Below are 12917 nucleotides of genomic sequence, written 5' to 3' on the forward strand. Positions count from 1 at the left end.
TATTCACACTCAGTCTGGGGTTTCCAGAGAGCTCACACGTGAGAACGTGGGTATCTGTAAAATAACTTTCATTCCTTTATTCAAACGTCACATATACAGTGGACAAAAACATTTTAAAATAGATCCATATTTAATTATATGGATTTTTGCAACATATCAAATTCGGACTAAAATTAAGATATACACTGTATTTCATAACCAAGCTTAAGCTTAAGTGTGTACTTCGTGTAATACAGCCCAGGAACTATTCTGAGTACTAGAACATTCACCAGTCAAATTCCGTCGCTGTTTACAGCAATGTGGAGGTTCGGAGCCACTCCTTGCAAGGGCTCTACGACTGCACTGTAAACAAGTATTTGAATTAGGCAGTTTCCCTTCTGTATCCTTTCAAACACCCTACACTGTACAAAAGCAGCTGCTCTACGTCTCACTGGATACAGAAAGATGTAGACCAGTGGTTTTCAGTATTCAGGTTACAAACCCCAAGTGAGATCATCAGCAGTTATCCTTATATAGAGGACAGAGTCTAAACACAGCCCATCTTCGGTCCTGATGTGGATTTCCCTCCATGGCTGTTCCTTTTCAGGTGCTAGCAGCACAGGCACTCTCCATGCAACTGGAAAAGACTAAAAGCGTGAAGCGAGCCCGAAGAATAACAGTTGGTGTGGTTTTAAGAAAAGAAAACATCCAGTGGAAGAGAAAGTGACAGTTAATTTCAAAGTTCAAGTTAGCACATTTCCAGTGTAAAACACTCCCTCCACCAGATGTTAGTACTGCCTCACAGTCAACAGCAAATAACCGATTCCAAACACTGCTCTGAAAAATTACACAACTCTTCTTCTAGAGTCTAGGAAAATACGAGTAACAATACACTGAAGTTTAGTTTAAGAGGTTTATATAAAAAAAAAACATAAAACTTGCATCCCTTTTTCAATTGCTTAACAAACCTGATAACTAGCTTGCTTGCCAATTTGATATATGCTGTACCGTTAAGCTCTTGAATCCCAAACTCTTCCATAAGAGATACCACACTTAGAGCACTGTCAAATAAATAGTGAAAAAACAGATACTGTCTGTGTTTCAAAGCATGAAGAGTAACAGTACATGATGCAAGATAATCAGCATTATACATACAGGGAACGCCATTCCGGTCGAACAGATTATGAAGCAGTATTCTCCATGAAATACTAGGCACAGGAATAAATCAATTAGACAGTTTTTTCCTGCCTAATGGACAAGTCTAAAATTAACAACCTTGGCAACACAACATTGTAACTGATATGCTTCTTAATATTTAAGAGCCTTATTTGCAAAAGTCATGAAGCAGTGTTTATGTTCGTGTCTCTGACAAGCAGTTACAGTTCTGGACAGATTTCTTCTATGCTGCGTGCTCTGCTTTCCAGCTGGTCATGAGTAGCATGTGCTGCATAAGAAAAATTACAAAAACAGTTAACTATTCACACTTGTTGTATATTTAAAAAGTAAACCCAAAGCATCACTAAAATATACTTCGGAAGTCACTTTTACTTCCTCAAAGGTAATGTTTGCAACCTATTTTAGCAACTTTCAGTTTCAGAGTGCAGAAACCTTCAGAGCAATTATTTCACCCTCACGTTCTGAAGAAATAGTGCTATTGTTCTGCATACCAAACACCGACTGCTTGCCACCCCTGAAATTGAGATGATTTAACCCAAGACTTGAGAGATCAATTTGCAGAACTAACATACAAGGCTCCTGAAACACCAGTAAGCACAGCACCTTTCAGGTCAAGTTTCATTTCCAGATGAGACACTTCAAAACAAGATGAGCTAATAAATGTGGTAGCACAGTCTGATGCACCCTTCCACTCACAGTTTTGAAACAAAGAACATTAATAAGTCAGAGAAAAAATTCCTTACCAATTTTAAAATGAAAAATCCTACTGACTTCAGCTATTGTTTATCAATAAATTTGCTGCATAATACACAGATCAGAGAAAGCCATGTCTGGTCCTTCTTAAAGAAAGCCAGTTAGGCTTATGCATAGAATAAGACTTGGTTCTAAGTGCAATTTAACAAGCAAATAGCATGTCTGACAAGCAGAAATAATTTGCATATGTTCCCAGTCTTCTGACATAAGTCATTTTTATGGTGATGCTCACTATAGTTAAGAAAACACAACATTCTGTCAAAGTCCAGCAGAACACACCCAGTCAGATGACAGCTAAGTGGGTCAGCAATATCTGAGCAAAGTTACCACAGCAATGAACGCTAAACGAACCACAAGCAGAGAACAACAGCTGTACTGCTTGTCAGTGGATCTACTACAGATCACACCCTTGTACTTCCTGAAGAGAGATACTGTTGTGTAGTAGAAAACATGTCTGCATTGAAATCCTTATGCTCAATCTATACGTGGAACCTTTCCCTTCAGTGATTTCAAACAGAATTTTTAAAGGAAAGATATTTCTGGAGAGGAACAAATGCCACTATTTTGCTGGCAAAGTCCATCACATTGTTTGTGGAGTCATAAATAAGAGTAGCCAGAGAAATGCCACCGAAGCTGAAATGCTGAAGCAAGCAACCTTAACGGTCTACTTTAACCTTCCTGCTCCCCAAACAGCTTGGCTGGCAGAATCCACACGTACGAGATAAGGCACAGCTACTTAAGGCAAGAAAGGAACGACCCATCTGTTTAAAATACTTGGCAGCCTGAGATGAAAACAGAAGCATAAATGTACAAGCAGTTCTCACCATTACTGACTGGACTGGCCATCTTCATTTCAATCAGCAAGAAATCTCAGTCTGTAATTAAGAAGCGCAACTTAAATTAGCAGATTCTGTGGTACCTGACAGAAAACTTCTTAACATCCCATCTCAAGTCTGTAGCCCCTTCCTCAGCATAGATATCACAAAAAGGAAAATTTGCAGTCACCAGGACAGTACTGTTAGTTCTACTGGAAACCAAAAATGGTAAGAGGTAGAGGGCAGTCAGGAGCATTGGATAAGAGATGCAAAGAACCGTAAAGGGATCCTCATTGATTAAAACCTTCCAAGTGACAAGGGGGTCCCACACTGCCCCCAAAACTTCTCAGGAGCCAGCAGAGCCCTACAGTCACAGCAGTTACCAAGAAACACCTCGTGTCACATCGCTGGAGTTATCTTTGGAACAAGGGAAGCCACGCTATTCTACTGGAATAAACAGACACTGCATGCCAGCTCTAACAAGTGGTAGCCACATCACCAGATTATCTCTGCAAATTCAGAAGTCAACGGGAAAAAAAATTATTAAACTGTACCTACAATACAACATGCAGCATAAAACAGATGTTTCCTCTGCAGTTAAAAGGAACGTGAGAGCTGTTAGTTTAACAGAAGGAAGCCAAAACAAGCCGTCACAAGAGTCAATGCCTGCAACACCCAACACACTGAGTGAAGGAAACTCTCTTCTGCTCTGTAAGAAAGCATTTTAAGACACAATTTTCAGTCAAAGAGCTCTTTAAAAGCCATCCAAATCAATTAAAAACTTCCCATGTAGCTTCAGAAAGATCCAAAAACATCCTGACACGCTTACAGTCCTAGGGAGGGAACTTCAGGAACAAGAACATTACCGACATTTGATCCACTTCCATGAAGGAAGCAACAAACCTGCAACAGTTCATGATCAGCAGTACAGGTTAGCAGTGAATCCAAGTAGCTAGTTTTAAAACTTGCTATTTGAGAAATGCTCCATAGCCAAAATAAATAAATAGACAAACAGTAGCTAACTTTTGAGAGATACTTCAGATTCTTTAGCACACCTCGAATAAAAGTCAGAGAATAATCAAAAGTTACCATCTCGGAAAAAGTGATTCCAGTAAAATTTTGCCATTATTTAACAATTATGTTGCTGAACACTTATCAGCTCAATGTAGGAATTTCTTAAAGCATGGGCAGTGGCAGAAGACAGTAGTTTATCAACAGTTTTTACCAGATTCCACTGTCCTTAGAGCAACCTTGCCCCAGAAAAATTGTGTTATCAGTTTGAGGGCATACAGTTTACCAGCCATTACTAAAGTGAGCCCAGTACTTGACCTGTGAAGACCTGATCAAATACAGAGACCAGAAGTTATGATAGCTGATGTAGAGATTACGAGATAACAAAACACCAGGGCCTGTTAAGCAGAGTATCACAACAGAAGTGAAGAATTGAGAACCACATCAAATAGAGTATTTCTATATGCCACGTTACTGAGGTGAACCAGTGAGTTAACGGATTGATAAACTGGTGTGCAGTCATACTTAATGAGTCTATTGGCCACGAGTAGCCTAAAATTGATAGTTACCAGTTGTGGCTCAGAAGCTGCTTATGAGCCAAGGTGGAATGGACTTCAACAATAGAGATGGAAAAATACTGCAAAGGTGTGCCTTCTGTTCCCTGGAGAATGCAGCTGGAGAGCGGAGTTGCCTCTGTTTTACAGCACAGTGCAGACAGATGGCAGCTTCAAGCCACGGAGAAAGGTCATAATGTTGCCTACTGGAGTACTCCTTTCCCCTGGAGAGTGAAGTTCTAGTAAATAGCCATTGTAAGGCATATGATAAATTACCAGAGAAGTTTGGTCCATGAATGGGTCTCAGACTCATGTACCAAAAGACCCTCTCAAAGCCATTATGAAGGCATGAGCCTTCCTGTCAGATATAGCGGGAGCAAACTGTGCAACCCACAGAGCTTAAAATATAAGTCAACCTGGCAAATCACCTTTCTATTTGGTGAAATTTAAACTTATTTTGGAAGAATTTCTAGTTCACAAGGTTATGAAAAGCAAATGTGAGCAAAGCTAAACCCATGCAGCATCTTCCCAAGTCTGCATGCTGTTCTAACCTCTCAAAGCCTTGCCAAGCAACAGATGAATGAGGTTTACAGATTTCAGATTCATCACCACTAGTCTCATAAACAAGAGATGTCTGGTTTTTTTAATGCCCAGAAACTTGTTCAATATGCTGTTCCAAACAGATGTGGGTACTCAACAGATGTAGTTATTCACCAGAAGGCCACCACAAAAATCAAACTGCTGTTATATAGTCCCAGAGAAAAGCTTAAAGATGGCAGAGAAGGCTCCAGAAACAGCTCCCAATCAAGGGTCCCAGACTTTCTTCCAGCAGCTGTGCTAAAAGGTTCACATCCCACATAGAAATTAATATTACTGTTTAAGGACAAAAGCACACTGAACTTTTAAACAGTTTTAAGTTATAGCAAGACAGATAAAAGCTCATTAGATACACTGCTCTCAACAGAGAGGAAGCATTCAAGCTAATTTCCCAGTGCTGATTACAGCATGGGTTGGGAGGGGAGAGGGAAATACACCGTGACACAAGGACAGGCCCTCTCATGTGGCCACAGCTTTAAGCATCCTGTAGAGGACAGCTGCCTCTTTAAAAAGGATGCTGACAACTTCACTGCCAAGAGTCAATTATGCTGTGGAGACAGTACTGGCCTGAAGCAGAGGTGTCTGTTTTTCTGTTGTGCTATAACAAACAGAAGCCCAGACTAATTAACAACACTGATTGTTTTGGTATCACACTACAAATCTGCCTGTCAAGATAGCAGGCAGCACTGCACACCAAGCATTACACACATACTTCACTCTTCCTGCTTATTCTCACACTTGGATGTATTCATCCCAACAGATGAAAGGACAACCAACACCTACACGTGGCATCTGATCAATCAGCACCTCACCATGTTCAATAGCTTCTGTATTCATTGTTTCTACATCTGGAGCATCACGCATCTCTTCATCTTCCTCCTCCTCCTCTTCATCCTCACCATGTAGCTCTTTTGCAATTAGCTGTCTTGCAAGTTTGATGTTTCGTCCTTCATTGTAGTGCATTTTCCTCTTCATTTCAAACTGTTTCTTTTTTTCTGTAGATAATAAAAACCAAAAGCCAATATATATATTTATTTTTTAGTTCTAGTATCTTTTTTTTTTTTTTTTTTTTCAGAGAGGTACCAGTATCAAGTGCTTTGTAGGCTTGTTTTATTCCTACCATGAAAATGTATTGTTTATATGACCAAGCAATCCTTGTTCTTAAATGAGTTTGATTTTCAAAAAATGCAGTAATGAATGGAGTGGAATGACTGAAGGGCTCTAAAAAGAACAGCCTGCAAGCACGAGGAAGTCTGAATCAAGAGAAGCAAGTGGTAATGGTGTAAAAAATTCTGGAGTTTCACAAACCTTGTTTCTAAGGAAACTGAATGGCAAACCAAGACATACTGGTGGAACAGAAAATCAACTTCTGCACACGTCCAACACGGCTCCTGGCCAGCCATCAAAAGCTAGTCTTAAGAGATACACCTGTCTAACACAGGCAGAAGAAAATATTCTTCTCTTCCCTGCAGCCTGAAGTTTATCTTTGCTTCGTACATCCAACATTCCCAAAGTAGATTTTATAATTAAACTCTGTTTATTGGTGACCCCAACACCGTTTTTCTCTTCCTCTGGAGTTGTGAGGTTATACACTCAAAGTTGATGACAGGGGCCAGGAAAGATGAGAAGCACCAGCTAAATGACACGCACCTGAAACCTTAGAAGCTTTATTGTTTAACTTAGCTTTATTGTTTTCTATGTCAATGTAACATTACTGCTCTGTTGAAGATGAGAAAATTTTGTCAGGAATAATTGCTGATATCCTGCTGGATCCATCCAGCAGCTTTGAAAATAATAACTGATTAAAAGAAAAAACAACAACCACCAACCCAAACCTGTATATTTGCAAGCAATTAGTAGAGTCTTAATTGGAGCAGTATTCATTAAATTGTTACATCTACCTGAAGTACATTAAGTCATAATATATGTATTATATATATAAAGAAGTAATACAATTAAGAAGTATTTCCTCAGCCCCAAAAGAGAAAAGCTTTCCATTTGGGAAGCCCAGGTTTAAGAGGAATTCCTGTACTTATGCTTGTTACGTTCAACTCCTCTTCACGTATAAATCCCAAACCAAACAATTCTGACTGAGCAACTGAGCTGCTTGTTTCTAATCTTTTCCTTACCCTTCAAAGACTACGTACCCAAATCACAAGATCTTTCTTAGACAGTACTTTTTATTCAATAATCCTTCCTACTGAATGGCAGAAACTGCATGTATTAAAAAAAAATCCAACAAAAACCAACCAAAAACATGAATAATAATAAAAAAAAGCCACCCAAAAAAACCCCTCTGACTTATGCCTACCTCGTTCTTCAGGTGTTAATTCTTCTTCCTCCTCCTCCTCCTCGCTGCTTTCCTCTTGCCTCGCTATAACCTTGGGTCCTTTACCCTCAGCTGCAGCAGCCAGCCTAATGAAGATAAAATACAACGTCATGAACCATCAAGTTTTTCACTGCATAAAATGCATGAAATTTCAGAACACTCATACAAACTTGGTTCAGTATTTTTGCTACACTTATTTATATTAACAATCTGCAAGAGATTTTAAGTACCAGTGGGACTATCAACCCAGAAATCTACTTCATTTGACAACAGCCAAAACTTGGCATCAAGATAAAAAGGAAACACCTTTCCAAAAAGCAAACCAACCCATAAAAAAGAACACAGTCCTAACATTTAGTCCATTTTCTATAATACTTACTTCTTACTCAACACATCTGCTCTTAAGGGCTCATTTGATTCCGAATCACTCACTGCATCTTCATCATCATCTCCTACCATGCTTGGAATGCAAACAAAGAGAGCAGCCTTTATCAATTATTTGTTGTATAAATTCAATTGATGTAACAGTCAAAACGTTACAGTGCTCAATTAAAAGACTCCTGTAATACTTTAAAAGCTTTCCAAATCTATTTAAATATTGATGAGTGACAATTTATATTCTAGTACATAGATGCTAACTATAAAAAACAAACGAGACATCAATTACATGAGTGAAACCTGAGAGATATGTACACCTTCCAGTACTCACAGACCTCCAAAATTTCACTGACGGTCCTTCTTGTAGCTATAAGCCTTTACTTAAAAGCTTCGTCAATTCAAGTATGTTGCATATACTCAGTAGGATAGCACAGTCAGTAATATGTCAGGCAGAAAGTCTACTTCACTGCAAAACTTCCCTGTCACCTGCCTCGTGTCAGATGGCCATTCAGAAACCTACCTGTGATAAGGAGTACTCGGCTCATCGATTTTCATCAGGCCATAATCTTTGCCCGCTGGGTGGTACGTGGCTATGATGTTCATTTCATCCCATTTCTGAGATTTTTTACTGAAACAAGACAGCAAAGTGGTTTTGTTTTAATCCCCTAAAATCAGCTCATTCTGTTTGGCCACGGGAAAGGAATGCTGAGAGTGACTTTTGCCCTCAATTCTACACTATGGAAAAAAAGCACTGTTAAGGCTCGGGGGCACGTTTGAAGTATAAAGGTGGTTGTTAAGCACCACCTCACGCACACTTCTGTTGGGTCAGGACAAATCACCACTGTGAATTACCTTTCCCTAACAAGTCACAGTATCTAAATGAACCAGTGCTCACAGATACGTTCATGTACCTGTGCGCATCTTCAAGAGACCACCAGTGCTGCCCACTCACTGCCCCATTAACCAGCTGCTCATTGCAAGTCACTGCAACAATAATTCTTCCTGTCATTACAGCCCTCAACACTCGATGCAAAGAAATAACCAGCTTCCACTTCAGCACAGCTCAGTGAGCTGCCAGGACTGTCTGCAGAACCGCTGCACAAACAATAGCAACCAACAGACAACTTCCTGCAGTAAAACTAATTGGACTGAACAAGGTGGTTGTTAATACTGCTTTTGTCATCTTAAATTGGAACCATAAAACAGAACTGACTCACTGCTGTAACTAACCAAAGGGAGTTTCGTGCTCTATACAGCCAGCCACCAGCCATGCTGCTTAATTTAGGATTTCCTCAATTAGTCACAGAATGCATCATTTTATGTGTATTTGTAGAAACAAAAGCCTACCCAGACTGACACAACATGGAAGCCACAAGGGAAGCAACTGCCTTGTGGAAAAGTCCCTGCTCTGCTGGTCTAGAAGCCACTGAAAGGTTCCCTGGGCAACCTGATCCAGTGCCTGATTCAGTGACTGGCAACCAGTGCTGTTGGATCTTTGAGGTCCCTCCCAACCAAAGCCATTCTGTGAAAGATTTAGTCAACAGGACCTACCAGGTTCCACATTTTTCCTAAAGCATCAACACAGCCTTCCCAAGAAGTGGCCTTGTCTTAGATTAAACCAAGAAACGTAATTCTAGAACAGCATCAAATTCCACTATGGATTTCTTTTCCCTGTAGGGGGCACAGTTGGCTGAAAGAACGTAGCTCACGTACTCTTACTTAAGTACAGACTGCTCCAATAACAAATTGCCAGACCTGACATCTGAGCTCAGTCTCAGTAATACTACTGCTTTTAAGCGGAATGCCATCCGTAAAACAAAACTGATAATGCAAAATTCCAAAGACAAACAAAGCTTAGCCTTCATGGAGAGCTCTCCATAATACGACAGAAAGAAACAGAAAGGATAAAAGAAATAGAAGTGGAAGAGCTGATGCAGAATCCTATGTGCCACAGACCTGTACCCTGGAACTGCAGACAAGTGAGCTGAATAACTTCAGCTCTTAAACTAACCAATGCCATAAGTTCCCATCTGAAGTTCCCTATCTATTTAATCACATTGTGCAAACTGCAACACCAGGACTGCAAGCTGAGCAGACAGAACACGAGTCAGAGTGCCTGCTTTGGAGGAGAGCCATGAGCTCCATGATGACAAAGCAAGAGCTCCAGTGTAGGAATGTCCGCTACTCAAACCTGCCTCGTGAAGGTTCTAAAAACCACTGTCTCAATGCCAGCTGAACAGCTGCTTCAAGCTCCTGTGATTAACGTACCACAAGCACGTGGTTACAGGGAGCACGTGAGAATTTTTACTAGCCATAGCAGCTGGATGATGGCACAAAGGGCAAGCTCAGGTAGAGAGGAAATATGACAGATGGGGGACGGTCCCACCCACACCTTAGTGCTCACTGCGCTGCCCACAGGACACCCAGGTGTAACCTGCACCAGTTCACAGCACAGTACCCAATCTGCCTCGTATACCAGTCTGGAAATTAGATGGTCCACAGCTAGCAATTCAGGAACTCGCAAATGCAACACGGAAAGAGAATTTAGTGGCCTGTTTTTCACAGTTGTGTATTTAAACTTACATTTCAACACAAAAAGCCTTGGCTGTGGAACACACCCCAGAACACAACTTGAAATTCAGCTGGGAAAAAAATGATCATGAGCGACAAAGAGACAAGCATGCATCTCACCCCTTGGTGGAAAACAGCATCGCGGGAGGGTGACTAAGTGCTCTAAAAACACACACCTCCCTTGGCTGCCTCCAATTCAGCGTGCTTATGCACGCCATGGCAGCCTAGCATTAACAACAAAGCTTACGACTATCACCACAAAACACTTCCTGCATCCCTTCAGAGGACCAGGTTCATATTTCCTTATGTGAAACAGACTCTTCTTCAGTAAAATCAGATTCAAAAGATGAAACATTCCACAAGTATTCACTCGTATTCTTTCACGCCTTCAAATGTCTAAATCATTTATTCTAATACCACAAGCCAACAGGTCAGAGGCTGCAGCATTACTCAAAGGAATACACCTCCTAACTCCCGCACTCCTGCCAGTTCCAACACAGCTACTTGCAGGACTACCCAGCAAACAGGGCTAAGGAACAGCAAAATACAGCCAGCTACTTTGTACAATGCCATGTCACGTCCTACAGAAACTCTAACAGGAGTGCAAAGGCAAAACATACTTTCTATCTGGTTTGCCAAGAATGTATCTCCCATTAAGCCATCATCTCAGCCCTTCAGATGCTGTCCCAGTGATGTCTCAATTTCGCCAATTTCTCTCTTGAATCATGCCTTCATTAAGGATATTACCATCGCTAGCAATAGCACAAGGCTGATGACGAAAGTACGAGAGCTCTTCTGAACACGGTACTTTGAAAGATGACAGCTGACACAATGAGCTCCTTTATCTACAGCTATTTTTAAAGGCGTTCAGATTTGAATTTCAATGCTAGAAAGAAGCAGGGAGGCTGCTGACAGACTGCACTAAGAAAACAGAGGCGTTAATTTATAAACCCGTTTTCTAGTCTTAAAGGAAAATAACTGCAGTATTGCTTGCCATTCTTTCAGAGTACAAAATGGTGCTACTTCTGACCAAATAAAATCACTTTAATGAAGAGCTGCCATCCAGAAAACAACAGCTGCACACAGCCTAACATTAAATATCCTATTCTGATCTTTTCAGGAAATTTTCTATTGCAACGTGCCAGGTTTAGACAGCGTACTTTAACTTGCAAGGCAGTTCCAGAATTAACCTAACGATGCATTTATTGACTCTCATCAGAAAACAAGCAACAGAAGATGGAGTCCTGCTCACTTAACTGCAATACCAGCTATCCCACATACTCAGCTCAGCATCCTGTACTCTAACTTCTGCTCATCCTGCAGGGTGGCGGAAAAAAGACTCCAGAAAAATGAAGCTGAGGCTCCTAACAGCCAGTTTTACTTTATGCCTGCTGTCAGTCAGTTTCTTGTCCTTATATTAAAACTAGGGAACAGAAGGAAAACATTAAAAAGGGACTACTCGTGTGTAGCACGTTCTTACTTACATTTGATTCCACTCCCAAAGCCATCACGTCACTGCTTCCATTGCAATACTTTCTCCCTGGAAAGCAGGAGCCCTTAGCAGGCAAGAGAGCAAACCAAAGGTTTTCTGTCCTACCTCGCAGACTCGGACTGTATTAATGACTGTCCAGCCAAAGGCGAAAAGGAATTACTATGCTATAGAGAAGACTACGCGCCCATTTTATTTTATTTCATTATTATCCCTCGCCTCTCCTCGCCATACCGGGGTCTCAGATTAGAAAACTGTCTGAAGCCACGTTATAAATACAGCAGCCTGGGAGCGTGCCGGCGCTCAGACTAACGTTGCAGCGTTACGGCATCTCCAGGCTGTTCTGCTGAGCGCCAGAGCCTCCCCTGCGCTTCAGCCCTCAATGCCCTCATTGCCCTCAACGCCCCGCGCTCCCCGCAGCGCCCCGCGCAGCGCTCCGCTCCGACCCGCCTCACGGCACAGCGCGCTCAGCCCCGCGCCGCCACTCCGCCGGCCTGGGCGCGGCCCCCACCCGTGCTCGTCGTCGTCGCGGGCCGGGCTGGCCTGCCGGGCTCCGGACCCCGCGCCTCCCGCGGACTGCTTGCCGCCGCCCTTCTTCAGGATGCCTTTGATGGGCGCCCGGCCCGACGCTCCCGCCGCCGAAGCGGCCGGCACCGAGGGCGCCTCCATGGCCGCACCGCCTGCCGACTTCCGGCCCCCGCCTCGGCCCGCCCCGAGCCGCATCGCGTCAGATCCGCCGGCGCCGGACAGGCAGCGCTGCGCCTTCGCTGCCGCGCCCCCTGGTGGTCGGAGGATCGCCGCTGTCCTGCCTGCAGTGCTCCTGCGCGACCGCGTTGGGGCGCCGTGCGCCGACGGCGAGCTGTTGCGCGTGCACGGGGCTCCGGCACGCGCGTGGGGCCTCGCGCACGTGCCCTGTCGCGGATGGCGATTGGTGTCACGTGGGGCGCGGCCCGCACGGACCGTGAGCGGTTTCTCGCAGGAACGGCTGACAGTCATCCCACCTCTGTCCCGTTCCTGTCCCCGTCCATCTCAGAGCTGGGCAGGGCAACCTCACGCCAGGCTGGGTGAGTGCTGCCTTAGGAACTGGGGAGACTGAACCCCTGGGGAGAAACGAAGTGATCTGCCCCCAAATGTCACCCAGTGGGAAGCGGCCGTGCGGCTGTCTGCATCCCCACGTGTCCCTGTGTTACTCTGAGGCTGCAGGGAGAGCCTGGGCTGCACCATAGGGTTGTGGTGGAAGCACTGAGAGCTGTGAAGGGTAATGG

General features: G+C 43.1%; 1 protein-coding gene across 4 annotated transcripts; it reads right to left on the reverse strand.

The window, feature by feature from the left end:
• Window positions 1-51: 51 nt before the first annotated feature.
• On the reverse strand, window positions 52-12321 carry PPP1R2 (protein phosphatase 1 regulatory inhibitor subunit 2). 4 transcript variants are annotated; one of them, XR_006180421.1, is made up of 8 exons: window positions 12164-12321; window positions 8113-8220; window positions 7594-7674; window positions 7197-7300; window positions 5698-5880; window positions 4304-4512; window positions 2733-2783; window positions 52-1423 (listed from the first exon to the last, which is right to left on the reverse strand). XR_006180421.1 is itself a non-coding variant. In XM_042878405.1 (7 exons), the coding sequence occupies exons 1-6, from the start codon at window positions 12319-12321 to the stop codon at window positions 2779-2781; spliced, it is 639 nt and encodes a 212-aa protein (XP_042734339.1). In that variant the 3' UTR covers window positions 52-1423; window positions 2733-2778. The 4 variants fall into 4 exon arrangements, 2 of the variants coding, with proteins under 2 accessions (XP_042734339.1, XP_042734338.1); XM_042878405.1 differs by lacking the exon at window positions 4304-4512; XR_006180422.1 differs by lacking the exons at window positions 52-1423; window positions 2733-2783 and adding an exon at window positions 2790-3432.
• Between the last annotated feature and the right edge of the window lie 596 nt (window positions 12322-12917).

This window comes from Lagopus leucura, unplaced genomic scaffold, assembly GCF_019238085.1.
Source record: "Lagopus leucura isolate 7727_CA_CO unplaced genomic scaffold, USGS_WTPT01 Super-Scaffold_100021, whole genome shotgun sequence".
In the NCBI taxonomy this organism is placed as follows: Eukaryota; Metazoa; Chordata; class Aves; order Galliformes; family Phasianidae; genus Lagopus; species Lagopus leucura.